This window comes from Muscardinus avellanarius (genome assembly GCF_963383645.1).
Source record: "Muscardinus avellanarius genome assembly, chromosome: 16".
In the NCBI taxonomy this organism is placed as follows: Eukaryota; Metazoa; Chordata; class Mammalia; order Rodentia; family Gliridae; genus Muscardinus; species Muscardinus avellanarius.
In genome coordinates this window covers 68,914,684-68,942,474 of record NC_137802.1, presented here as the reverse complement: position 1 = coordinate 68,942,474, position 27,791 = coordinate 68,914,684, and the positions used below count along the sequence as shown (strand labels likewise).

The following is a 27,791-nucleotide window of genomic DNA, read 5'->3' as shown; positions in this document are numbered from 1 at the left end:
CTCCACTGGGCCGGGGCCAGCAGCAGCAGGGCGGAGATGGTGCTCCGCCGGCCCAGCGCGCCCGCCTCTCCAGCCAGGGCGGGCCCACGGGAGGGCCTCAGTAGTGTGTCCATTGCAGCCCGGGCAACCGTCCCGTTCACTCTGCAGTGGAGACACAAGGGGACAGAGCTCAGGACCACCCTGGGCACGACAGGGTGCCTTGGTCACCACCCTGGGCCCAAACACAGTGGTTTCCAGGTAACCGGGGCGCATGTCAGGGTGGGGATGGCCCCAAGGCCCGCGGGATGCTGGAGAGGGGCTCCAGGGCCCTTACCTCCCCCATTGCTGAGGCGGTATCCCACTGTTCGGTGAGAACGCCAGCTGCTATGGCTCCTGTGGGAGCAGACGGGAGTTACCACCCCAGGCCTCCTCCTTCGGCTCCCCATACCTCACAGAGCCCGGGACTCACCCTCGGTCCCCCTCCAGCGTGCTCTGAATCTCCTTCAGGACACCTGCAGGCGGCAGTGGCGGGTGAGGCTGGTGGGGCCGGGCCAGGTAGCCTCTCCTGGCTCCACACCAGCCTCCCAGGCTCACCAGATGCCCCAGAGCCTCCTCCCCACCTTCCTGCCGACCTCCCCAGCTCCCCGACTCACGCGCGTCACTGAGCAGCGCCTTCTCCATCACGGGGCTGCAGCTCTCTGGAAGGCAGAGGCCAGGTCAGGTGGGCTCCACCCAGCTCTCCTTTTCTCCCAGACCCCCCTTCACACGGCCCCCTCCCTCCCTGGGTGTCTTGAGCCCAGCTGGCGGCCCCAGGAGGCCTGTCTTACCCTCTCCATCACTCTGGTTCCCTGAGTTCCTGTGGGGAGAGGTGGTGAGAGCCCGGGGCCACCAGGCCCCCTGCCCTGAGCGGGGCAGTGCAGGCGGAGCGCTGAGCCCCAGCCTGGCGGCTTGCAGGGGAGGGACTTGCAGGGGAGGGACGGGGTTGTGGAAGGACCTCCTGGCCATCGCTCACCTGGCTCGGGCCAAGGCCTTCTCCGGGCCTGTGCCATTGCTAGGGCGGGTGTGGTTCTTGGGTTTGGCTGAACCCACCAGGCACCGGGGCTCAACCAGCCACTTGGTGGAGAGAGAAAAGCGCTCGAACTCCGAGGGAGAGATCAGGTAGAAACCTGGGGACAGCAGGAGGAGGCTGGCAGGTGTGGCCAGCCCAGGGCTCCGGGGCCTGGGGACACGAGGGGTCCAGCCTCCCCCGCTGCCTGTCCTGCCTCAGCCCTGGGGCAGTGCCCAGGAGCCCCTGGCCCGACCCTGTTCCTCTCGCAGAGGTCCCGACGCCCTGCACACCTTGGCCGTATTTGGTGAAGACACAGGAGGCGATGCCACTGACGTCCTCCCTCCGGATGCAGCTGTACCGCACCTGGGGCTTGAGCAGGGGCAGCGAGACCACCTGGATGTCGCCCAGGTTGGTGAGGACTGCCAGGTGGTGCTCCCCGTAGTCCTCGGCCCGGCAGCTGCCAAAGTGGGCCACGCCGACGCGCCGCACCCGCGAGCCCTCCAGGGCCGTCAGCTTGAGCTTGAGCTTGGCGCTCACCTTGGGCAGCGTGAACACCTGCGGGCCGGGCAGCTGTCACCCACGGCCAGGCCATGGGCCGCTTGCCACTGGCCCCCAGCGGGCCCTCTCACATCCTGGCAACGCTCGGCGCCTCTCAGCTCTGGGACCCTGCACTCAGACGTCCACGTGTGTGTAGTCTGCCCCACCTACAGACTCAGGTGCTGCTCGGGGCCTCTACCTCTGAGCCTAGGGCCCCCACACGTGACCACTGCCCTTAGCCTGTGCCTCTGTCTAGAGCCCCTCCAATGCCAACACTAAATAAAGCTCTGAGTCTCAGCCATCCCATCTGCGCCCAGGGTCTAATGTCCCAGGGATTCCCGAGAGACCTGGCTGTCACCCGCATGGCACCTTGAATTGCTCTTCTGACACCACAAGCAGCTGGTGGCTTCCCTGCATGTCTGGGCTCTTGGACAGGTCATGGGCCACCTCCAGGGGCTCAGGAAGGGGTACGCTGCGTCCGTCGAGCACCAGGATGCCCACCACGGGTGCTCGGTGCATCAGCTGGATCTCCTTGGCTACAGGAAGCAGGCAGGCAGGGCGCTGTGGCGTGTGGCCAGGCTACACCATCCTGGACCGACCAAGCACCCGCCAGCACTCACCCTGCTCTGCTCGCACGGGCTCATCCATCCTCCGCTCGGCAGGGGGCACGCGCAGGGAGAAGGCGTAGACGGTGCCCCCGTTGGTACCTGCCCAGAGCGAGGGGCAGTGGCGGGAGCCTGCCAAGAGGCAAAGGTTTGGATGTGTACCCGCTGCTCTGGGAATTGGTGGGGCCAAGAAGACCTGGGCTCCTGTCCCTCGCCACTGGCCACCATGTGACTAAAACCAAGTCTGCAGACTACTTCGTGTTTAGAACTAGGGCTTGAGTTGGGGGCAGTCTACCTCTGAGTTACTCCCTAGCCCTTTTTTTTTGGGGTGGTACTGGGGTTCCTGGAAACCCTTCTACCTCCGGGCTACACTCCCAGACCCATTTTATATTTTTTAATTGGAAACAGGGTCTCTTAAGCCAGCAAGGCTGGCTTCGAACCAACGTGATCCTCCTGTCTCCACCTCCCAAGCGTGGGAATTACAAGCGTGCGCCACCACGCCCGGCCCAGCCCTTTCTTGAAACAGGGTCTCACTAAGTTGCAGAGGCTGGTCTCAAACCTATGATCCTCCTGCCTCAGCTTCCCAAGTACTGGGATTATAGGCGTGCACCACAATGCCTGGCCTTCAAGGTTGTATTTCTAGAGTCGGGAGCCTGGATGTGAAGCGGGGGCAGCCTAACCCAGAGGCCCAAGTGGGGGAGGGAAAGAAGCAGGTGGGGGCTCTGATCTGTCCAAGGGGAACTCTAACTAGGGTCCCAGGCAGGCAGCAGCTCCTACATGCCAAGCCAGGATGCCTCACGTCAAGGGGGGCTCCCAGGACCCCTGACGTCAGGCCGCCCACTCACTGTCTCTCAGGTAGGTATCGGCAAAGTAGAGGGTCCGGACAAAGCCCGTGAAGGAGTCCTCGGCGGAGCGCGCCTCGATCTTGCGCTGCACAGGGGCCAGCTCCATGTTCTGCAGGCCCGTGCGCTCCACCTTGGCACTGGCTACCTGCACCTGTGGGAGCGGGCCGGGCCTGAGGGCGGACTCTGGCCTCCCCTCCCCAGAGGCACTGGCCTGTCTGCTGCCGATCCTGCCGGGGAAGGCGGGCTGCAGCCATGGTCAGGACCTGCTGTCCACGTGGGAGGTGCCCTGGGGGGAGCCTGCCCAGCCTCCAGCATGGTGTAGGGAAAATGGGGCAGGAGAACTATGAAAACATCTCCAGTATTTACTGGGGACTCACAGGTGACACAGCTGGGGTCGCACAGTTAGCGGGTGGTGAATCCATGTGGCCTGAACTCAGAGCCGCTTCCTGCAGCCCAGCAGTGCAGGGAGGCAGAGCCCTGTGGTCCTGCTGCTGGCTGCTCTGGGCTTGGCCCGGTTCAAGGCTGGCCATGGGCTCACCTCTCCTGGGGGGCCGACTGGCCGCCGCTTCCTGCTGGACACCCTGCTGCGCCGCATCCGGCGGAATGACTGCCGCAGGGACTTCTTGAGGGACTTTACCCGGGACAGCGGGCCCTCCAGGGCTAGCTGGTCGCTGGGGTGCAGTGTGCATCTAGGGGTGGGGGATATCAGGCCATCAGTGCCGCAGGGGCCTGGGGGTCCTCACAGGGCACGGGTCCGGCCATTCTGCTCACCTGACTAGCACCTGCCGCCGCTGCTGGTGGTCAAAGAGGCCGAAGCCATGGCTGGTGCCAAAGGCCACAAGCCGCCACTCGGAGTGCAGGGCCAAGGAGGTGACCACAGCCGGGGGCTGGCACTGCACCAGCGCGAAGGGCTGGAAGCCGGGCTCGAAGCTCACTGGGCCCGCGCGGGCGGCCAGGCGCTCGTGCCCCTTCCAGCGGTACCCTTCCTGGTCCTGCAGCAGGTCGGCCTCCACCTGCTCCACTGCATGCTCCGCCGCCTCGTCGTTCAGCTCCAGCACCAGCACCTGGTGGGGTGGCAGATGGGCTCAGCAAGGCCCAGGCGGCAGGGACAGCAAAGGACCCGGGACTCCAGCCACGGCCACTGCCCAACTCTGGCCCTTCATTTGGTTTCTGGATGTGAAACTACTATCCCAGAGGCCTCCCTTTGCTGGATCTGATGCTTGGAACCACAGAATGATAGTGTGTGCTGCTGGGGATTGGAGGTGGCTCCTGTCCCTGCTGCCCCAACTGCCTTCTGAGCAGGAAGCTCACAGGCCTGGCCACGCCTCCCCCCGTCCCCAGCCTATACCGCCGGCTACCTGTCCCGCTGTGCCTGCCACAGCCAAGTAGCCGCTGTACTTGCAGAGGAAAATCTTCTGGATGCCCAGCCGGGGGTCATCACTGTAGGGGTCGAAGGAGCCCACCTAATGCAGGAGAGGAGCCCGTGAGCAGCCAGGGCCAGCTCCGTCCTGTCCACCCCGCCTCTCGTTCCCGTTTCCGGGTCTCACCTTCCGCAGCGGGGGCCACTCGTCCTCGCCCTGGGTGTGGAGGTTCTCGCTGGGGTCTGTGTCAGTGAGGAACACCCTCACCGTGCTGAGTTTGTACAGCAGTCGCAAGCAGACGCCCGAGGCATCCCAGAACCGGACAGTGCCATCCTCGTGCCTGTGGGTAGAGCCCACCTGTCTCCATGAGAGTGCTGCCAGCCAGGATGCCAGAGCCCGGCATGCATACCCAGGGCTGTGCTCCCTACGTCCCCCAGGAAGAGGAAAATGGCCGTAATGTCACCTACCCCGTGAGCAGCAGGTCCCTCTGGGGTGGAGGAGGGGCCAGGCTGGTGCCCCCATTGATGGGCCACTCCTGGAGAAAGAGACCAAGAGGTCCAGGAGAGCCTGGCCCCAGGGCGGGCGGCCGGGGCTGGAGCCTGACCTACCATGGAGGAGAAGTGCACGTTCTGCAGGCTGCCCGCGGCGGCGACGCGCTCCCACAGCTTCAGGGGGATGTTGGAGATGTGGTGGGAGCAGGTGATGGCGGAGCAGTGTAGGGAGGCCAGGTAGGGCGGCTGAACCACTGGCCAGCCTGCCGTCTGCAAGTCGATCACCACCAGCTCCTCCTCGGCCAGAACCACCAGGGCGTAGGGGTCATCAAAGGCTGGGGGATGAGACAAGGGTCAGGAGCCAGGAAGAAGCAGTTTGCCCTGGCCCAGCCCTGCAGATTCAGAAAGCCCGGTTCTTGGCTGCATCGGCGAAGTCTTTTATCTCTGGGATAGCAGCGTGGGAAGCAGCCCTTGCTGTGTGCTCCGGAGCACTAGCCTGCCCAGGGAGCACAGGCAGGGCCCTGGGCTCCAGCCAAGGCAGAAGGCAGAGTCCCAGCAGGAGCTGAGCACACCTGGCCCACTCCTGGTTCCTGCTGCCCTGATCAGACCAGGCCTGGCCGTGCCGTGCCTACTGACACTGTCCCTGCGGGCAGCAGCAAACAGAGCCCTTAGCACCCCAGTGGCTGTGGGCGTGAGGTTACCGTGTGCAACAACCTCACCCAGGCTGGGCCCCAGGTGGCACTTATAAACATGCGCTGGGACCTGGCTTCCAGCGCCCTTCCTTCCCGGCCAGGCTGGTCTTGCCAGGCTCTCCCATTGTCCACCTGGGAAACTGTCCCCAACCCAGAGCAGAGGCCCAGCTGACTACATCTGGGCTGGCTGCACCCCTCCTGCCAGGCACGTTCTGCTCCCAGAGTCTGAAGGCCCAGGAAAGCTCATGTTAGCACCCTGCCCAGTACGGCAGCTCAAGCCAGAGGCCCATCCTCTCTACCTCCACTTCTTCCCCTCCCACTCTCTCTCAAACCCTCTCTGATCGGGCTTTTGTCCCCCGTAGCAAGCTCTCATCTAGGTCACCATGGTCCCAGTGGGCAGGTGCGTCTCCACCTCTGGACCTCGCAGGCTGCCCTCATCCCCCTCGCAGCGCCTCCATCCCTGGCCCAGGGCAGGGGAATCACATGCAAAATTCCTGGTGTCCACATCTTGCCTGAGGGGGCTGCCTCAGCACACACCCACAGCCCAGTCTGCTGGAACCGTGAGGAAGCTGGAGACCGTGATTGTCCATTAGGTGAGGACCAATGGATCGTCCGAAGACGGTGCCTGCCATGGAAGGCTTGATTGATTGTGTGTGTGTGTGTGTGTGTGTGTGTGTGTGTGTGTGTGTGTATGCTTGTGCAGTACTGGGGATTGAACTCAGTGGCACTCTACCTCTGAGCTATACCCAGAGCCTTTTTTTTTAGACAGAGTATAGCTTAGTTGCTGAGGCTGGCCTTAAATGTATAATCCTCCTGCCTCTTCTTGATTAACTGGGATTAGTTGGGATCACAGGCATGGGCCAATACACCTGGCAACCCTCTGCTGGGGATCAGATGACCCAATCAGCCAAGAGGAGTAGGGGCAGCCCTAGCGCAGGAGACGCCAGGCTCTGTGCCCACATGGCACCACCTGTTGCGGCAGGTGGCACTGGAAACCCACACTCAGCACCCAGAGTATGAGGAGGGAGAGGAGACCAAGGGCGGCTGCGCAGGTCCCAGGCCTCCTGCTGCAGTGGGGAGGCCAGGAGGATGCAGCAGGGTGTCCTGAGCGGCCTGCCTGCTGTAACTGCAGGTGCAGGCCACGGAGGTGGGGGCCATTAGTGGAGGAGGCCTTCCCTCCCAGAGAGCGCCTAGAGGGCTCCTGAGGCCTCCTCCCCAGCTGGCGGCATCAGCCCTTGCTGGTTTTGCCATTATGAGGCTGACTCCCACCCCACCCAGAAGGCAGAGGTCCCCAGCCAGGACCCTCTTGCCTGAGCTGGCTAGGTGGAAAAGCCAAAAAGGTGGATCTGTCCCGGTCCCCACTGGGTTAAGTCCCTTATAGAGCCCGCCTAGGAAGGAGGGGCAGAGTCTGGGGCAGCCCGGCACGGCTGCAATGAAGCTCCACACCGGGTACCGGCTGGGAGCACGGCACAGAGGGAGGGGATGGGGCTGACCAGAGCCACTGGCCTTGGTGGAACTAAGAAGGGGTACCTGAGGCCAAGGGACCCAGGAGGGTGGCAGGGTTGGGAACACCAACAGTATCTATCTAATCTAATCTATTTTATGGTATTGAGGATCATTCTATGTCTAAGCTACACTCCCAGCCCTATTATTTATTTACTTTTGAAATAGGTGCTCACTAGGTTGTTGAGGGTCTTCCTAAACTGCCGAGACTGGCCTCAAACCTGCAACCCTTTCTGTCTCAGTCTCCCAAGTCCCTCCTCTTAATTTAGGCACTGCTCAGCACCTTCCACGCCTCCCCCTGCCTGCCCACCCCCGAAGCTGGCCTACCAGCCGCGGGGTCCGCCTCGGCCAGGACAGTGAAGTCGATGACGCGGGAGGTGAAGTCGAAGGCCGTCTGCTGGTTGTTGTGGACCACCGAGATGCAGTGGCGGTCGCCGTAGCTGGCCCGTGGCATGCCGCCCTGGAAGATGGTGAAGGGCATCCTGCAGGCACAGGAGAGTGGTGGGAGGGCGGCACTCCTGCACAAACCTGGACAGCCACGGGGGGCTGGCAGCTCGGGCTTCTGGTAGCACAGAGGGCAGTGGCTGCGCTTTGTGACAGGCTGGGGACCCAGTGCAGGAAGCATCCAGGCTCTGGGTGACTGGAGGGGGCAAGGCTGGGCCTGTTCCTGTCCCAACTGCAGCTGCCCAGGAGAACCCGGGGTAGGCAGGGGCTTCCGGGCTGAGTCTCTTGCTTCCCCCAGAGCTGCCCCTGTATCTGCTTTTACATCGGCCTCTGTACAGGACTGGCAAGCCTGTCTCAAGAACCTGGGCTGCGGCTACAAGGTCTGTGACCTGCTGACTGAGATAATCTCTCTAGGAGAGCGAATGAAGGAGCGGGAAGGCTTGGTGGAAAAGGAGCGTGGAAAATACGGCATGAAAAGTGGGCCTGCCTCTCCCCCTTCCCCGGCACCCGGGGCCCTGCCTCCTGAAGGCAGTCTCCAGGATTCATCTCCCCATGCAGGGCCCCACACACGCCTTTCTAGCCCTCCAGGGAGGCTCTGAAGAGCAGGCAGGACATAGCCCCGTACCTACCCCTGCTTGGTGGTCAGCCAGAAGATTTTGGTAATAGCTTTGCAAGGAAAGGGCCCTAAAAGAAAAAGAGTTGGCTGAATAGACCAAGAGGAGACATGTGCCGGTCTCTATGCCCACGTGGGGACCTGTGTGGGGTTCTGCTCTGAAGAGCTCCCGAGACAGGCACCGTGGGCATCAGGAAACTCTCTGTGCAGCTCTGTATCATGCCCAAGCCTCTCTGGACCCGTTTTGCTTCTATGATCTGGGCACCCAACCCCAAATTCAGGAAGGCCCGAAGGCACTCCTCAGGCCTCAGAGCACGGACCGTAAGGTATGGAGCTGCGCAGGGGCTTGGACTGCTGGGGCTCGCTGGACACAGCCCATTGGCAATGGCTGCCGTCGGAGTGGCAGGTGACGATCAAGCAGCCATCCCGCTGCCAGCTGACATTCTCCAGTTGCTTAAGAGGAGGAAGAGAGCCAGAGGTGGGATCGGGGCAGTGTTCCGGATGCCTACACCCCGTGGGGAAAGCCCAAAGGGCCGGGGTGGGGGCACACAGCACCCCACCGCCCCGCACCCCCTACCTGGCTGCTGAGGAAATGGCAGCGCACGCGCCGGCTCTGCAGATCCCAGATGACGACCAGGCCCCGGCTGTAGCCGATTAGGATCTGGTTGGGGTCCCGAGGGTGCTCCTGCAGGGCCTCCACCATCTCGAACACTCGCCGGTGGCGGGCCTCCTCTGGCAACCTGGATGAGGGAGCACATGAACCCAAGTGCCACCCCTTGCCAGAGGGGCCAGCAGCAGGGCCCGGAACCCTCCATGCAGCTGCGGGCACGCCGATGCCATCTCGGAAGGGCGGCAGGATACATCGCCAGGGAAGAGGGGCACCACGTAGAAGAGGAGAGTATGCAGAACCCCAGGGAAGCCACCACAGGGGTGTAACTATAAAGAAAGGCCAGGAAGCCAGGAGTGGTGGACAATGCCTGTATTCCCAGTACTTGGGAGGCTGACACAGGAGGATCACAGGTTCAAGGTCAGCTTCAGCAATTTAGTGAGACCCTCAGAACTTAGTGAGACCCTGTTTCAAATTAAAAACTAAAATAGCCAGGCACGGTGATGTAGGCTTATAATCCCAGTACTTGGGAGGCTGAAATTGGACTGTAGTTTTGTGGCCAGCCTCAGCTACTTAGCGAGGCCATCTACAACTTAGTGAGATACTGTTTTCAAATGAAAGAATAAAATAGGTCTAGAGGTATAGCTAGAATGCTCCTCCTCCAGTACCACCAAAAAAAAAAAAAAAAAAAAAAGAAGAAAAAGAAAAAGAAGAGAAAGCAGGTAAGGTGGTACATGTCTATAATCCCAGTACTTGAGAGGCTGAGACAGGAGGATCACAGGTTCAAGGTCAGCCTAAGCAATTTAGTGAGATTCTGTTTAGAAAAAAAAATAGGGCTGGTGTTGTAGCTAAAAGAATGTCTCACGCTGGGCATGGTGGGCGCACGCTTGTAATCCTCATGCTTGGGAGGCGGAGACAGGAGGATCACACAGGTCCAAAGCCAGCCGTGTGCGCTGGCTTAAAAGACCCTGTTTCCAAATTAAAAATAAAAATAAAATAGGTCTGGGAGTATAGCCCAAAGGTAGAAGGGTTTCCAGGAATCCCAGTACCACCAAAAAAAAAAAAAAAAAAAAAAAGAATGTCTCTGGGTTTAGCCTTTAGTATCCAAATAAATAAGTAAATAAATAAATCTCCAAAAGGTAATGCAAGAATCACACCATCTTGAAAATCACACAGAATCATCTGGAAGAATATCAGAAAGAAGCTGTGTGGCCACTGCGCCCCCAGCAGTTGCCCTCCCTGCTGCCCCTGTGAGTGTGTGCCTGGGCAGCTGCCTTCATTTTATTTATTTAATTAATTTATTTATTTTTTTGGTGGTACTGGGGTTCCTGGAAGCCCTTCTACCTCCGGGCTACACTCCCAGACCTATTCTCACATTTTTATTTGGAAACAGGGTCTCCTAAGCCAGTGCACGCGGCTGGCTTCGAACCTGCGCGATCCTCCTGTCTCTGCCTCCCAAGCGCGGGGATTACAAGCGTGCGCCACCACGCCCGGCAATTTATTTAAACACCAGATTATACTATATGCACAACTCTCTAGCCTAGTCCCTACACACATACCAACAGAAATTTTCTCATGTGTTCAAATATTCTTTAAGACAGTCTTAATAAACCCAAATAACACCTTTATAGAAATGAAAACTCTTGGACAATTAGGTAGCGTCCAACCTTTGCCATTAAAAAGAGCTCTAGCCGGGCTTGGTGGCACACGCTTGTAATCCTGCGCTTGGGAGGCTGGGACAGGAGGATCGCACAGGCTCGAAGCCAGCCTCAGCTACTTAGTGAGGCTTTCAGCAACTTAGTGAGACCCTGTTTCCAAATAAAATATAAAAAGGTCTGGGAGTATAGCCTGGAGGTAAAAGCCTCTGGGTTCCACCCCCAGTACCACCAATAAATAAATAAATAAATAAAAAGAGCTCTAGCCAAGCATGGTGGTGCATGCTTGCAATCCCAGCACTTGGGAGGCTGAGACAGGAAGATGGTGGTTCACAGACAGACTCAGTTTCCACTTAGTGAGGCCCTTTGCAACTCAGACCCTGTTTCAAAAAAAAAGAATAAAAAATAGAGCTGGGGGTGTAGTTCAGAGGTAGAATTTCCTTGGGTTCAATGCCCAGTACCACACACACACACACACACCCTGGCTGAGGTGTAGCTTGGAGGTAGAACGCCCTAGGTTCAATCCCTCATATCAAAACCAAAACAACAAAACCAACTAACCAAACAGAACCCCAGTTCTCTAACGATTCTCACACCCTCACCTTTTGTATGTCTTTCCTCCTTAGGATGGAGGCATCCTAAGAGTTAGGAGACTTCTTAGATGGCTAAACCGTGGGGTGAGGCTGGGCGCTGGTGGCCATGTCGAGCAGCAGGTCCTCCCAAGGCCTTGCCCACAGGCCCCGCCTGAGCCGGACAACAGCCACACCCACCTGACCTCTTGCAAACCCTCTGCTCTGACCTGGGCTCATTACCCTGGCCCCACCTTGCCAAGGGAAAGGCACAGGGGTTTGCAGGCAGACACCCAGCCCCACACAGGAATCCTCCCAAGCCAGCAATCCCCTGCCCTGGATAGACGGGCCCTGCTTCATCATCACACAGGGACGCGGAGAGCCCGGCCAGCCAGCTGCGTGTGTTCCAAGCCTGGAGCCTGGCCCAGAGCCGCCCTGCCTCCCCTCTGTGCCCCTCGGAAAGTGTAGAACACCCCACCACTACTCATCTGGTCCTTGCAAGTTCTTCCCACATTCCACCCTCCCCCCCTTTTGCGGTACTGGAGAAGGAACCCAGGGGCATTCTGCCTCTGAGATATACCCCCAGCCCTATTTTTAAAATTAAAAAAAAATTTTTGTGTGTGTTACTGGGGATGGAACCTACGGCCTTCTACCTTAGGGCTACACTCCCAGACATTATGTTTTGTTTGGAAACAGGGTCTCACTAAGTTGCTGAGAGCCTCACTAAGTAGCTGAGGCTGGGTTCCAACCTGCTCGAGCTTCCTGTCTCAGTCTCCCGAATGCTGAGATTACAAGCGTGTGCCACCCACGCCCGGCTCCATCTCCCCTTTATGAGCCTTTCCCCCTCTCACACTCAGACCCAATCTGACGCCCTCTCTGTGGCTGTCAGCCATGGAGCCACACGCAGAGGAAGCTCAGCACGGGGCCCACGGACGATGCCAGGAGGAGCTGGTCCAGCCGCTGCAGGGAGGGGTGGCCTCCCTGAGGCAGAGCTCCTGGGGTTTGGAGACAGTCTCAACTAGGCGTGGCGCCTATATTCCAAGTACTTGGGAAGCTGAGACAGGAAGATCGCAGGTTCAAAGCCAGCCTCAGCTACTTAAGCAAGCACTGTTTTCACGTAAAAAAATAATATCAGCCTGGGGGTGTAGAGTGGAGGTACAATGCTCCTAGGTTCAATTCCCAGTGTCCCCTCCCTCACACACACACTGATACATGGTTTTGGTCCAGAGGACCCTGGACTAAGAATCAGTGACAAGACACTAAATTTGGGGCCTCACCTTTTTACCTTGAAATGAGGTGGCAAGTTACTTCCAAGACCCCTTTTGGTGCCGTGATCTAGCATGTGTGTAGAATGGCAGACTTCCAATTTGGGTGACAGCTGAGGGTATCTCTTCTTATCCCCAAAGACTTCCCAGGAGAGAATAAAGTCCTGGGAGCTGTAGCTGGAGACCCAGGGAGAGCCAGGCCGTGGCCGGCGCTTACCACTGCAGCACGGCGTCCGAGCTGATGGTCCGGTCCTCCAGCGTGTGGAAGCCGGGCAGCTGCACCACAAACACATTGCCGCTCTCGGTGCCCAGGTAGAGCAGCTCTCGGGAGGAATGAGGCAGGACCACAGTGATCTGCGTGGCACTGGGGGCAGCCCTGCCAACCCAGAAAGCTGCCCGTGAGCTGGCTGCTGCCCAAGCAGGGGGACCCCAAGCTCCTGGTTCTCCTTGCCAGCCCCAGGGAAGACCTGGCCTAGAGAAGACAGGCCACTGGGTCTGGAGCATCTCAGGCCAGGACAAACATATTGGCTGTTTTCTAGGAGGCAGTTAGAATACCTGCCTCCAACCCCCGGACACGGCAGGCCACAGAGGCAGCCGGCCTCTGCACCCAGAGTGTCTGAGCATGGAGCCTTCGAACACATGACAGGAGCAGCAGGGCCCTCGAAGGATGAGCCCGCCCTGGAGGGGGCCGAGGGCCAGGCTGGGCCGGGAGAGGAAGGGCCAGCTCCTTACCCCGGGGGGCCCCGCAGCGTGAAGCTCTCTTCTTCCTGCAGCTCCGACACCCCACCTTTGACCTTCAGGCTCCACAGGTGCAGGCTGTTGTCGTCCAGCAGGGTGACCAGCTGACACTTAAGGAGGGAGGGAACGAGGTCAGGAATGGGAGCGGGCGGTCTCGTTGACCAAGGAGGGCCAGCGTTCCCCAAGGCCTGGGCCGCTTGTTTCAAAGAGCCCCAGAACCTGATCACCCCAGCTACTCTCAGGGTGCCCTGTGAGTCTCGGCCGGAGAGAAGGAAGCGGTCCCAGGCCTTCCCACCAACGCCAAGCCCAGGGCCGTGCCTCCTCCGCCACACCACGCTCTGGAGACAGAGGTGGGAAGGGCAGGGAGGAGGCCCCGTCCCTCCGACGGCCTCCCCAGGCCAGAGCTCACCTGGCCAGGCAGGAAGTGGATCTGCATCACCGCGTTGCTCTCCCGGTGGAGCCCCATGAACTCCACCCCCGGGGCACCGTAGCTGGAAGGCAGCTCAGAAAAACCACAGAAAGCTGGACCAGCCCTCACCCACCCCGAGTGGCAGGACCTCTGGCCAGGAGGCAAGGAGCACAGAGAGGGGCTGCCCTCCCTCCAGCCAGCAGGACCCATGTCTGGGGCCCTGGGCCAGTGACTTGACCCTTGGGAGGCTTCCCATCCAGGCAGGTGGGGGCAGCTCTTTAGGAAGGTGAAACCCTATCATGGCAACTCTGACTCTGCAGCCCCCCGTCCCCTACCTGAGTAGCATGGGCCCTGGCAGCGCACCTGGCGGCATTGGTGAGGAAACACAGGCAGCGCCTCTGTGGTCCCACCCCAGCAGGCCTGGCCCGGGAGTCTTGGCACCAAGGACTGGAAAGCAGGATATGGCTGGGGCAATGATTAACCAGGGGGGTGGTTGAGCCAGCAGCAGGGCCTGGGCCCCGCAGCGCCCTCCCCCATGCCCTGGCAGAGCGGCAGGAGGGAGCGAGGGCTTAGCCATTCAAGGGGGGCCCCATCACCCCGCTGCGCTACGCTCCAGCCTGGCTCACCTGGGGTGCATGTCAGAGGTGGGGCTGGAGAAGTCTACAGGGGGATCCTCCCTGGAACTTGTGGGCTTGCCTCTAAAACCACCTGGAGACCCCCAGTTGGCCCAGAGCTCATGCTCTGGATAAAGACCTCCCCCCAGGATGATGTCGAGCCTCGGGCCAGGGAAGGACTGTCCCTGCCAAACAGGGTCCATCGTCCTCTCTGGTGATGTGTGTGTGACTTGGAGTTTGCTGCCCTAACTCCACCCCCCACCCAAGGCCATCCCACCCGTGCCCTGAGAGGACAGGGCGCAGGGCCAGCCCACTCCTGACTTTCATTGAGGAAAATGACAAACCAACAGGGATGCTTCCTGGCCCGCCACCTGCTGCCATGCCCCGCCTTCAGGGCAGATTCCCAAGGAGAGGAGGCATCTGTGAACTGTCTTTTTTTGGAGAGGCGGGGAAGGGGAGAGAAAGGAAGAGTCCAGGCCTCCTTGGAAGGGGATGCCCCACCTGATTTTAGGGAGACCCCCAGGTGCCGCCTTGCCATCGCAGGCTGGGTCGGGGTGTGGGGAGGGCCCCTCGCACCTCCTACCTCTGGCTGGCCTCTCGCTCACAGGCTGATAGGCCATGGGCACCCCGCCCTTCTCTCTGGGGCTCCAGCTCTCAACCTGGCCCCTGCAGAGGCTTCGGAGGCCCCACACCCTGGCAGGGTGGAAGGAAAGGATGCTGGGGCCCATCCTCTCTAGGCAGTGCCCAGCCACACCGGGGCCCCCGCTCTGCCCAGCACTGCCCAGTTCTTGACACCTCCAACTCTGGGGGACAGAGGGAAGCCAGGAACCAGAGGAGACAGAGCAAACCTGTTGCACACCTGCCCCCCTCCCCAGAAGGACATGTAATCGGATCCCAGTGCCCAGTTTTCCCCCTCAACAGCTATGGCCCCTTGCCCCCAAGAAACTTACTTTCAAAGCAGAAAACCAGGAAAATCCTGCTCTTACCCCAACAGCCCAGGGGAAAGGGGTGAACAGACAGGCTTTCCGAATCTCACCCAACACAAAGGATACAGCTTGACAGCTCCCGAGCGGGTGCCGATGGCCAGGATGCGCAGGGAGGGGCTATAGCCCAGGGCACTGGGCTGATGTGGGAAGCCATGCTCCACCGTCTGCAACGGGAGACCCCCAGTGAGAGAGAGACCCCCAGTGAGAGAGAGACCCGTGTGCTTATGTTCCCTCTGCCTCACCACAGCTGGGCTGGGGCCGGATGGGGAAGCCACAGCCCAGGACGGATTAGGGCCCTCTGCGCCCCCCTCCCAACCTGTCTTCTCCCACCCCCGTAGCTCAGTTTTTCTTGGTACTGGGGATTGAACCCAGGGGCATTCTCCTTCTGAGCTACATCCCCAGCACTTTTTGTTATTTTGAAACAGGGTCTTACTAAATTGCTGAGGCTAGCCCCAAGCCTGCGATCCTCCTGCCTCAGCTTCCCAAGTACTGGGATTAGAGGTGTGGGCCCACATATTGGGCTGAATTTCTTACGCTCTTAGCAGAAAGTGACTCATAATTAAATTGTATTTAATTTAGGATAAATACCAAAACGGGCATTTATTGTATCTAAGTATTATGGAAGAGAGTCACACTTAATACACTGAGTTAGTTTCTTTCTTTTCTTGTGGAACTAGGGCTTGAACCCAGGCTTCTGAGCTACAGACAATCCTATTCTTTTTTTTGTGTGTGTGGTTCTGGGGATGGAACCCAGGGGCATTCTACCTCTGAACAACACCCCCCAGTCCTATTTATTATTTATTATTATTATTATATATATGTATTTTTTGCGGGTCTGGAGATGGAACCCAGGGACATTTGACCTCTGAGCTACACTCCCTGCCTTATTTTTCATTCATTTATTCATTCATTCATTCATTCATTCATTCATTCATTTTTGTGGTACTTGGAAAGGAATCCAAGGACATTTTACCTATAAGCTACACCCCCAGCCCTATTTTTTATTATTTATTTTGAAACCGGGTCTGAGGCTGTCCATGAACTGCGATCCCCCAATCTCAGCCTCCTGAATGCTGGGATTACAAGCGTGGGCCAACACGCCCGGTTCTATTTGTATTCTTTATTTTGAAACAGGGTCTCACTGAGTTGCAGAGGGCCTCACTAAGTAGCTGAGACCGGCTGCGAATGATCCTCTTGCCTCAGGCTCCCAAATGCTGGGATTACAAGCGTGCGCCGCCACGCCCAGCCCTATTCTATTTTTTTTTTTTTTTTTTTTTTTTATGAACGAGGGTCTTGCTGAGGCTGGCCTCAAACCTGTGATCCTCAGCCCCCCCTAGCACTGGGATCATAGGCATCCGCTACCACACCTGGTATATGACATGTGTGTGCTGGGGATGGAACCCAGAGGTATCCTATGTCTGAGCTACACCCACAGTCCTATCTTGTATTTTAGTTTGAAACAGAATCAAGTTTGCTGAGGCTGGTTTTGAACCTGAAATCCTCCTGTCTCAGCCTCCCAAGGCCTGGGACTGCAGGTGTGCGCCACCACGCCAGCCTGCGAATACTACCGAGGTGGAGCTGCCCTGCTAGCTGGACCTCCACTGCTTCCAGTTAGTCTGTTTCTAGAGCTTCTCCAGTTGCCACTTACCCTCTTGGACTCCCATCCTTGTCTGCAACTCTTGGTACTTCCTGAGGCAGATGTCCCAGGGAAGGGACTGCATGTTTAAAAGATATGAATGTAGGAGCCGGGCCTGGCGGCACATGTTTGTAATCCCAGTACTCAGGAGGCTGAGACAGGGGGATCTTAGGTTCATGGCCAGCCTCAGCAACTTAGTGATACTAATTTTCAAAGTAAAAGAAAAAAATAGGAAGCCAGGAGTGGTGGTGCATGCTTGCAAATCCCAGCATCTGGGAGGCTGAGTCAAGAGGATCGCACAGGTGCAAAGCCAGCCTCAGCTACTTAGGCCCTTTGCAACGCAGTGAGACCCTGTTTCAAAATAAAGAATAAAAGCCGGGTGTGGTGGTGCATGCTTGTAATCCCTGCACCTGGGAGGTGGAGACAGGAGGATCACGCAGGTTCGAAGCCAGCCATGCTGGCTTAAGAGACCCTGTTTCCAAATTAAAAATATATATAAAATAAGTCTGGGAGTGTAGCCCGGAGGTAGAAGGGTTTCCAGGAACCCCAGTACCACCAAAAAAAAAAAAAAAACAAAAAAACAAAAAAAAAAAAACAAAAAAGAATAAAATATAGGGCTGGGGGTGTCGCTCAGAGGTAGACTGCCCCTAGGTTCCACCCCCAGTACTGCAAAAAATAAAAATAAAAAAATAATAGGGCTGGTGGTATAGCACAGAGATACAGTGTCCCTGGGCTTAAAAAATCAAAACGGCTAAGAGTGTAGCTCAGAGTTAGAACACGCCTGAGTTCAATCTCTAATATCAGACACAAAAAAAGTATGAATCTAAACTCTTTAGCTTTACATGAACAAATAACCTTCAAGAAAGTTTTGGGTTTGCTTTTTTTTTGGGGGGGGGAGGCTCCTGGGGGTCGAACAGGGGAGTTGTACCTCTAGGCTACAACCCGAGCCCTTTTTATTTATGTTGAAATAGGGCCTCGCTATATTTCTGAAGCTGGTCTCGAACCTGTGATCTTCCTGCCTCAACCTCCTGTACTGCCACGTATGGCTTGGGTTCTGCTCCTTAAGCTGCCCCTTCCTCCCAGGGACACTGACCCTGGCAAGCTGGGTGAGACCGGAGCACAGCAATGCCAACTAGTTGTTTTACAGACATTTGTTTTAACCATGGAAACCTTGCCCTGCAGAGAAGGGCAGCAGCAATGAGGCTGATCCTGGGCCCAGAGCTCTCCCCAGGCTGTGCTCAGAGCCCTGTCAGACCTGGAGCAGAGCATGAGAGCCTAGCAAACTCAGGCCTCCCTCTGCCCCAGTTCACGGTGGGAGGCCCCTGCTAGGGTCAGGCTGGGAAGAAAAGCTCCAGTGGGCGCTTGGGGCTGAGTACTGGGAGGGACAGGAAGACCATCTGCTCTGCAAATCCCTGTACCTGGGTGGGAGAGCCTGGAAGGCAGAGGTGTCCAGCAGGAGCCCCCAAGCCAGCCCAGGACCCTGCTCAGCTATGTAAAAAATGCAGAGGCCAAAAAGGCGCTGGGTAGATAGCTGAGTGTCTGGAATGTAAACATTTCCCAGGAAAAGGAGGGCAGAGGCGGGGATGGGCGGTGTGGGACAAGCTCCCCCGGGGCCCAGCTCGGCCTCTGCCAGCCCCCAGGTTGCTGGGGCCTCAGGAAGTCTGGGGAGAAGGTTCCTGGACAGTAGCATTATTTTCCCATCACCACCAGCAGTAGCAGCAGCAGCAGCAGCTCAGGATGAAGCCTCTGGAATGCAGAATCTGGCAGATTCTGGGGAGTACCCTCCGGGGAGCACGGTGGCCTGTAGCTGGCCCCACAGCCCCGCTGCCCAGGACAGCTACCGTGAGCCACGAGTGGCTACGGAGCATTAGCAGCGCAGCTGGTGGCCAGCAAGTTGACTGACACTTTTCCCTTTATTTCAATTAATTTAAGAATGTACGTCCAGTACTGGAAAAGTTTCAAGTATGTTTGGAACAACTTGAGTTTGACAGTAACGGGCTAGATTAGAGAAGACCAACTTCAAATCTTTCAATTGCAAATCTTCTGAACTCCAAGTATAATGCCAAATGTTTCCAAAGGCAAATTATGCCTACATTGAGATATGCTGTAAAGTGTAAAAAGGTGTGTCCTGATTTCAAAGACTTGGTGGGTTTTTTTTGTGTGTATTTTATACTGGGCATGGAACCCAGGGACGCTCTACCTCTGAGCTATACTTCCAGCCCTATTTTAGTTTTATTTTGAAACAGGGTCTCAGTAGATTTATGAGAATCTCACTACTTGCTGAGGCTGTCCTTGAACCTGCAATCCTCCTGTTTCAGCCCTCAAAGAACTGGAATTACAGGCAAGTGCCGCCATGCCCAGTGAAGACCTAGTGTGTGTGTGTGAGTGTGTGTATGTGTGCGCACGCGCGCCAGGTGGTGAATACCTGTAATTCCAGTATTTGGGAGTCTGAGACAGTAAGATCACAGGTTCAAGGCCAGTGTAAGGTAACTCAGTAAGACCTATTTCAAAATAAAAAAATAAAAGCTGGGCGTGGTGACACACGCTTGTAATCCCAACATTTGGGAGGCTGAGACAGGAGGATCGTGGTTCACGGACAGCCTTAGCTATTTAGTGAGGCCCTCTACAACTTAGTGAGACTCTGTTTCAAAATTAAAGGATAAAAAAAAGGACAGGGGGTGTAACTCAGAGGTTGAATGTCCCTGGGTTCCATCCCCAGACCTGCAAAAAAAAAAAAAAAAAAAAAAAAAAGGCTGGGGGTACAGCTTTGTGGTAGGACACCCGGGATTCAATCTCCAGTACCACCATTAAAAAAAGTAAAACAATCTCACTGAGTAATCTGTATTCCTACATGTCAAAATGATAATATTTTGTATACACTAGATTAAAGAAAATATACCATTAAAATTAATTTCAATTGTGTAAAAGTTTTTATAGTACAGCTTCTGGAAAATTATATATATGGCTAATATTATATTCCTTTAAGAACAATACACCACGCTATGACAATTCTGCCTCAGGGCATGTATGTGTGTCACTAGGGACTGAACCCAGGGTCACTCTATCTCTGAGCTACACTCCCCAGCCCTTTTTTTATTTTTTATTTAGAAATGAGGTCTAGGTTGCTGAGAGTCTTGTTAAATTGCTGAGGCTGACCTTGGACCTGTGCTCCTCGTTTCAGCCTCCCAAGTGCTGGATTACAGGCGTGTGCCACTACAAGCACCCCCAGCTTCTCTCCAGCCTCTTAATTGGTGCTGGAACGTAGTACGCCTCATTCCCTACTCCACGAACAGGATGACGCCCATAACTGCCCGGAGTCCGGCTGTCCTCAACTTAAACACAGGGACCTGGGGAAAGCCGCCCGCGGGTGCTCGGTGGAAAGGCTCAGCTCACCTGGCTTCCTCCTAGGGTTCTCATCTTCCTGCTGTGCCTCTGCTGTGCCCCGTCCCTCCTAGCTGGTAACACCCGAGGGACAAGGCTGCCGCGAGAGCAAAGGGAGGGGAGCGAACTCACAGCGATTCTCTTGAACAGGGTCAAGGGAGGGGGATCATATGTAAAACTGTGCAGCTGCCAGGGGATGCCCCGGTCGCGGCATGCAGATGTAGCCCACGAGCTGGACTCAGTGGTGAGACGGGAGGATTGCAAGTTCGAGATCATCCTCAGCAACTTATATATATATATATATATATATATATATGTATATATATATATATGTATATATATATATATATATATATATTTTTTTTTTTGCGGACCTGAGGATATAACCCAGGAACATTCTACCTCTAAAACTACACCCCATCCCTATTTTCTATTCTTTGTTTTGAAACAGGGTCTGGCTAGGTTTCAGAGGGCCTCACTAGGTTGCTGAGCTGGCTGCAAACCTTCAATCCTCCTGTCTCAGCCTCCCAAATACTGGGATTACAAGTGTGCGCCACCACGCCCGGCAACAAGACTCTGTTCCGAAGTTTAAAAAAATTTAAAGAGTTCTGTGGCAGAGCACCGTTGTCGTGTGTGCATGCTCCACAAACCCAGAATGAGGCAATTCAGGGTGGCAGCGGGGCCTGGGCAGGGACCTGGGCTGGACGGGAGAAGGATGGGTGGCCCTGAGCGCCTCGCTGAGACTGAGAAGAAGGGCCTGGGATTTGGGAAGATGGACAGCAGCGGCAGACCTGTCAAAGGGACAGGAAGGAGCTGGAACTCCAGGGTTTGTGCTGGGGAGACCAGGGAAGGGAAGGGCCCAGCGCCACCAGGCACCACAGCCCTGCACAAGCCTCAGTGCCCTGGCCCCTTCCACATCCCTTCCCAACCCCTAACGCCATTTTAAGCCTCAACACCCCCACTGGAGTACGAGGTCCTACGGGTGGCACCCCTCCGCCACACACCTTGTTTGGTTAGGAACAGTTCCAGGTCCCTGGACCAGGGAGTGCAGAGGGCCTCCCTCACGGGGCACCGAGGGTGGGCTCGGCGGTGACAAGACTAAGAACCCTTGTGGTCAGGAGCCCCGGTGCAGGGGCTCTGCTGGGGGCAGCAGGACAGCCCCTCGGTGGGCACAGAATTCCTAGACCAGCCCTCCCAACCTGGACCCCAGCTCACTCCCGCTCAGATTCAAGTCAGGAGGCACCCAGAGCTTGGCAGCCCTGGGGCCATTCCCTCCCCCATCCTGCTACCTGGCTCAGGTGGCCAAGGAGGGGAGAACAATGAGCTCTTTCACAGAGGGGAAGGAGGGCAAAGATTGCAGGAGCTGCCAGACTGCAACATTAGCGGGCGTGGAGGAAAAGGCCACCTGTCACCCGCGCCAGGACCCAGGCCCAGGTCCCCGGGAGGGAAGGGAGCAGGCAGAGGCTGTCTCAGACAGCCAGGGAAGCCCCCATCCAGGAGCGAGGGCCTGAGGAGGGCTGGCACCTGTCCAGGGCTGGGAGGGTGAGTGGCAGGGACCAGAGCCCAGGAGCTGCCCAGGGCCACAGGGGGCACACCCGCCTGGCTGGCTGGGTGGCGCTACCCGATACTGGGTGTGGTCAGCTCAGATTCCTAGGTGGCAGCAACCTGGCCCTCCCTGTGTGGCTGTCACCTGACACCAGGGGCCCAGCCAGGCAAAACTAACACAAAGCAACCTGGCCCTGCGCAGGAGCGGCGGGTCAGGCACACAGTTTGTCCAGGGCCCTCCTGGGGGCCCCTATGGGCGTGGCTGGCCTGGATGTGCTTGGCTTCCACCAGCAGGCCACACCAAGTTAGGAGGCTCCACTCCTCCTCAGTCACCTCCTCCCTGCTGAGGTTTCGAGGTCTCTTCTGTGGTCCTCGATGGCCTTGCAGGCTGACTGATCATATCAACTACCTCCCCAAGGGGCCTGAAGACCCACTCCATGTGGCAAATGACAACTTCACAGGTGAGGAAACTGAGGCTCAGAGACTCCGGCCGCCGCATGCTCTCCCCAGCCCGGCCCTCCCGAAAACGCTCAGGCTGTGCAGGCCCCAGAGGCCTCAACGACAAGGTGGCTGCCCGTGCTTCAGCGGTTAGACTCAGCACACCCGCCTGAGTGGAGGGACAGGGAAATGGAGGAGTGGAGAGGCTAGAGTGTGCGTGTCTGCGGTCACACCATAAGAAGGCCGCCAAGCTGGGATTACACCTAAGCCAGCTGGCTAAGGTCCCCGCCCCTGGCCACTGGGCTACCTGGCCCTCTGATGCCGGACACAAGCTCTTGTTGAACTGGAATTGTTCCGCTGGCAGTTCAGAGACTCTAGGCACAGTCGTGACTCCTCCCCAGGCAGTGTGGCTCTCAGGGGCCCCAGGGCAAGGTCCCCACTCTCTTCCCTTGGGGCACGGTATTGGCCATGGGTCTAGAAGAGTTTGGGTAGAAGGTGGTAGAAAGACCCAGAATTGGCTTAGAAGTGGGTATCTGTAGCTGAGTGTGCTGGTGCACCTCTGTAATCTCAGTATTTGGGAGGCTGAGACAGGAGGATTACAGGTTCCAGGCCAGCTCAGGAACTTAGGGCGACTATCAGCCACACAGTGAGACCTTATTTCAAAATAAAAACTGAAAAGGTCTCGGGGTAGAGCTTGAAGTAGAATCCCCCTGGGTTCAATTCCCAGCAGCACACACAAAAAGTGGGCATCTATCTAGAAGACACCTAAAACCATGTCACCGTCCACCTCCTCTCCCCCCAGCATTGGGCCCTGCAAAACGAGCTCTCAGAAGGGGTGACCGGAGTCCCCCAGGCTCAGCCACTCTCGAGGGGCCTATGTGGGAATAAGCCCTGCGTCTGATCTGCACCAGCAGCCACCATGCCGCTCAGGTCCAGCTCAGATCATCCTTCTGCTGACCCCTCCCTCACCTGAGCGTCCCCAGGCTCCAGCCAACACCACCGATAGAGCCCAGCTGTCCCACACCAGCCGCCGGCCACGTGCGGCCCTTCAGCTTCCTCCTGGACCACCCAGTCCTTGCTCCCGCGCTGTGGGCTAGCCTCTAACACCACCTCCATTCCAGTAGTGAGCGACCCACCCGGCCACGCAGCGGGAGAACCGGGCAGCCAGGTGCCCGGGGACGTGCCATCCCAGGATCCACCTCATCACCCACCTCATCCTCAGGACAGCTCACAGGCTGGGGTCTGGCCAGCCGCCACTCCATGAGTAGATAGCAGCACCCATCACTCCCTCCAGCCGTGCTCCTCACTGCTCCCAGGCGCCCCCCTGGTGCCTGACTCCCCAAAGCCCCGCCTCCTCGACCTTCCCTAGATCTCCTCAACCTTCAACAGTTCCCTCCACCAGCAGTTCTCAACCAGGACCAACTTCACCTGGGGGTGGGGTACGGATGGCATCTATGGGGGAGGGCCCCTGGATGCAGCCCCCAGAGAACAGCTGGTCCCAAACGCCACCGGCGCCACCAGCTCAAGGCGTGCATGCCCTCCTCTCCGCCGCCAGGTTCCTGTGTTCTGGCACCCTGGGGTGTCTCCTAACTGCTGAGTCTATCTGCTTCACTTAATAAGTAAAAAATGTCCCAGAACCAGGCGTGGTGGTGCACCCTTGTAATCCCAGCATTTGGGAGGCTGTGGCAGGAGGATCCAGGTTCGAGGCCAGCCTCAGCTGGTTAGTGAGGCCCTTTGCAACAGCCTTAGCTACTTAGTGAGGCCCTTTGCAACTCAGTGAGACCCTGTTTCAAAATAAGAATAAAAATAGGGCTGGGGTGTAGCTTGGAGGTAGAATGCCCCTGGGTTCCATCCCCAGAACTGGAAAAGAAAAAAAATCCCAGAGCCAGCTTGTCTAGGTTGTCAATGGAACCACTCACTTCCCTGCTCAAAATCTACGGAGATAAGACACTGGTCTCGGGTTGGGCTCCAGCCTCCCTTCTGCCTCGAAAGCCCAGGGAAAGCCTGGGGCTGGGGAGGGACTGCCAGATGTGGCCTCACCCTTCAGTCACACCCTCCGGGCTCGCTGGACACCTTCTATGCCCCCTACTCTCCTCCCTTTACTCTCCTCCTTTACTCCCAAGATCTCCCTAAATCCTGAAGGGCAAAGGCTCCTCATAAGAGTCCTCTGGTCCCCAAACTTGAGCTGTGCATACAGCAAGTGCTCAGTGCACATTTCCTGCATCTGAGTGGAAGAAGGAAAACAGAGGAGACAGGAAGAATTCCGGGAGCTCACCCCCCAACCTGTCAGGTCTGTTGTTGGGGTGGCCAAGTTTGGGGACCCCCAGTGAGGGCAAGGGAGATGGGGAGAGGAGTCCTCCACCCCAGCCCCACCCCAGCCTCACCCACTGCACAGAGGAACCAGGGGGCGGGGGCTCAGCCCTTCGCTGAGCCTGTCTGGCCGGTTTCTGCTAGAATTGGCCATCTTTTCCAAGTGAGAGATCTCGAGTCACCAAGGGTGACAGTCCCGTGGGGACCAACCAGGCCCTCCTGTGGATACAGAGGTCTGAGTCCTGTATCCAGCACCCACAGTCACCTCCCTCAGGAAGGAGGTGGCAGGCCCCAGGTAACCCGAGAGTCCTCCTTTCCCAGCACCCTCACATTTCCTGTGGCCCAAAGTCAGGGAAAGGAGCCTTCCTTGGGAAAACCAGGACTCTGGAGGCAGCTGGCCTCACAGCAAAGCTTCCTGCCGCTTCCTCCCACAGGTCAAGAAGACTGGAGGAAGGGGGAAGACAGCAGGGATGTCGTGCTTCCGGACCCAGCAGAGTCTTGGAGGCTTTGCTTTCTCATCCCCGGGAAACACCCAGCAGCTCACAGTCCTGGGCCAGGGCACCCAGCACTGACATTACCCGCTTCTTCGTAAAGTTCCCAGCGAGCCCACCGGGGGGTGTGGGTGACGGACACATGGTTTAAATAAAAGTTTAAAAAGTCAGCATTTCAGCTGGGTGCAGTGACGGACACCTGTAATCCCAGTACTTGGGAAACTGAGACAGAAGGATCACGGGTTTGAGGCCACTGTCAGCAATTTAGTCAGACCCTGTTTCAAAATAAAAATAAGCCAGGCGTGGTGGTGGTTCACACTTGTAATCCCAGCACTTGAGAGGCTCTGATAGGATCACAGGTAGAGACCAGCCTCAGAAACTTAGTGAGGCCCTGTTTCAAAATAAAAGAATAAAAAGTCAGGCGTGGTGGCACACACTTATCATCCCAGCATTTGGGAGGCTGAGAAAGAAGTATCGCTGTTTGCAGACAGCCTCAGCTACTACTTATGAGGCCTTTTGCAACTCAGTGACTCTTTCAAAAATAGAGAATAAAGTGTGTGGTGGCACATGCTTGTAATCCCAGCATTTGGGAGGCCGAGACAGGAAGATCACAATTCTCAGACAGCCTCAGCTTCTACTTAGTGAGGCCCTTTGCAACTCAGTGAGACCCTGTTTCAAAATAAAGAATAAAAAATAGGGCTGGGGTGTAGCTCAGAAGCAAAATGCCCCTGGGTTCCATCCCCAGTACCACGCACAAAAAATAAATATAGAAAGAATAAAACATAGGGCTGAGGGTATAGCTCAGAGGTAGAATGTCCTTGGGTTCAATCTCAATACAAAAAAACAAACAAGCAATAAAAAAAAAAAAAAAGCAACAACACAACAAAAAACTGAGCATTTCAGCATTACCCCTCTGGGCATGCCCAGGGGGGTCCCACCATCACCTTGTCCTCCTTCCTGCAGTCCACTCAGGGCAGAGATCAAAGAGAGGGAGAAGGCTAATTACCCCCAAGCAGCCCCGATTGCTAGGTGGCAGTGGCCAGGAGACAATGAGCCATGGCTGCTCCTGTTTGCAGGCCAGCGCTGGCCTGCTCAGGAGCAGACCTTGGACAGTCAGATGTCATCTCTGGAGCCTTCTCCCTGAGGCCTGGAACCCACCAGAAGAGACCAGGCGTTTAGCCTGCAGGGCGAGCCGTGTGTTCCTTTGGGGACAATTTGAGGAGGCAAGAGCTATTGGCTGCAGGGGCCCTGGCATCACAAGAACATTATAATTTGCAGGGAACAACCTCCTTTCAACTTTTTGGTCCCTAAACCTCTTTTTGGCAGCCCACTTTACAGGCAGGAAGACTGAGGGATGAAGGAATGACAGCCAGAGAGAGACTTGGGACAGGGAGTTCCAGCTCCTAGGAATCCCACCGCCCTTTGCTCAGAAAAGCCCTCACCATACCCTATTCCCCAAATCAGATTACCACAGGTCCTTTCAGGCCCTGCCCAGTAAGTACCTTAATCCAGGTAAAGGAAACCAGGTCCCCAGTCCCGGCCCATCCCGAGGAGCGTCAGGAGGAAGTGTGGGAGCCTCTCCTGCTCCCCTTACTCACTTTGTTAAACTGGAACAGGTCCCGCTTGAGCCTCTCCCGGGCAGGGTCGTGCCCGGGTCTCAGGAAGCGCCTCATCTTGCTTACTCTGCAGCCCGGCTGCTAGAGACCTGCAGAAACCAAAGCAGATGCTGAACCCTGCCCGAGCCTCAGCCAGCCCGCCGCCGGGCCCAGCTTCAGGCCTTCCTGCCCTTGCCACAGTGTGGTCTGGGGGAAGTGGGAGAGACCTGGGTACCAAGATCCAGGCCTTCCCTGGCTGGCAAATGGTCTAACGCTGGCCAGCCCGGCCTTCTAATGGGAGCGGGAGAAGATGGGAGGAAGCCATTTAGCTTGCTTTATAGGAAGGGGAGGGCCAGCAGCCCCGAGACTAATTAGTTTAATTGTTAACCTGTTTTCTGAAAAACCATAAAACTCAGGCTAAACAGAAAGGGAAACTTCACAGGCGTCCCTTCCTTCCTTCAAAGCCAGCGAGGAGGTGGGACAAGGCTGGGGGGATCCAGGCCAGCACACAGCAGGTTTACCTGAGCCCCTCAGCCTTAGTTGCAGGAGGCGGGCTGCTACAGGGACTTTTCCTTGGGTTTCTCACAGCAGCCCAGTCATGGGAACTTGAGCTGGGGAGGCCCAAATCGCTGGGCCAGGGCTGCTGGACCCTGCACTGGCACTGGGGACCAGCGTCTGATCCCACAGCCTTCCCGCCAATACGCCAATACCCACCTGTGGCTCCCCCCCCTCCAGGTTCCCTGAACATGGATGGGTACACTCAGGAGAGCTCCCTGTCCCCGGGGTCCAAGAGAAGAAGAAATGTGTGCCTGATAAATCAGCTCCAGCTGGGCGTGGTGGCGCATGCCACTGATCCTAGCATTTGGAAGGCTGAGACCGGAATTGAGACCAGCCTCAGCAACTTAGTGAGATTCTCACCACCCTAGTGAAACCCTGTTTCAAAATAAAAAAAAACTGGGGGTGTAGCTTGGAGGTAGGAGCCTCCAAGTTTCAATCCCCAGTACCAGAAAGAAAGAAAGAAAGAAAGAAAGAAAGAAAGAAAGAAAGGAAGGAAGGAAACCAATTCACAGGGCGCAGTGGCATATGCTTGTAAGCCCAACAGTTTGGGAGGCTGAGGCAGAAATGCAAATTTGAAGCCAGTGTGGGCAACTCAGTGAGATCCTGTCTCATAACAGAAAATAAAAAGGGCTGGGGGTGTAGCTCAAAGGTAGGATGAGCCCGGGTTCAATTCACAATACCACACCAAAAAAGAAAGAAAAAAAAAGAAAGAAACCAGCTCAAGCCCCTAAACTATCCGCCCACCATAAAATGCATTCCTAGCCCAAGGGGAAACTATTTCTGGATTTTCCTTGGGGGAAGGGAGAAAGCTCGTCTGGGCTCCGGTTTCCGGCTTCCAGTAGCAGGGCCTCCTGCTGACCACAGGACACCAAGGTC

General features: G+C 56.8%; 1 protein-coding gene across 1 annotated transcript; it reads right to left on the bottom strand.

Annotated features, from left to right (window-relative positions):
* Positions 1-444: 444 nt before the first annotated feature.
* Positions 445-26,435, bottom strand: LLGL2 (LLGL scribble cell polarity complex component 2; the record flags this gene model as incomplete). Its single annotated transcript, XM_080713561.1, has 23 exons — positions 445-491; positions 633-677; positions 807-835; positions 992-1,145; positions 1,318-1,582; positions 1,934-2,100; positions 2,185-2,301; positions 3,015-3,165; positions 3,553-3,703; positions 3,786-4,078; positions 4,373-4,477; positions 4,562-4,715; positions 4,843-4,910; positions 4,984-5,201; positions 7,389-7,543; positions 8,135-8,189; positions 8,439-8,571; positions 8,696-8,858; positions 12,432-12,590; positions 12,947-13,062; positions 13,362-13,443; positions 15,028-15,125; positions 26,361-26,435. 23 exons carry the CDS (start codon positions 26,433-26,435, stop codon positions 445-447), a joined length of 3,000 nt encoding a protein of 999 aa, XP_080569687.1.
* Between the last annotated feature and the right edge of the window lie 1,356 nt (positions 26,436-27,791).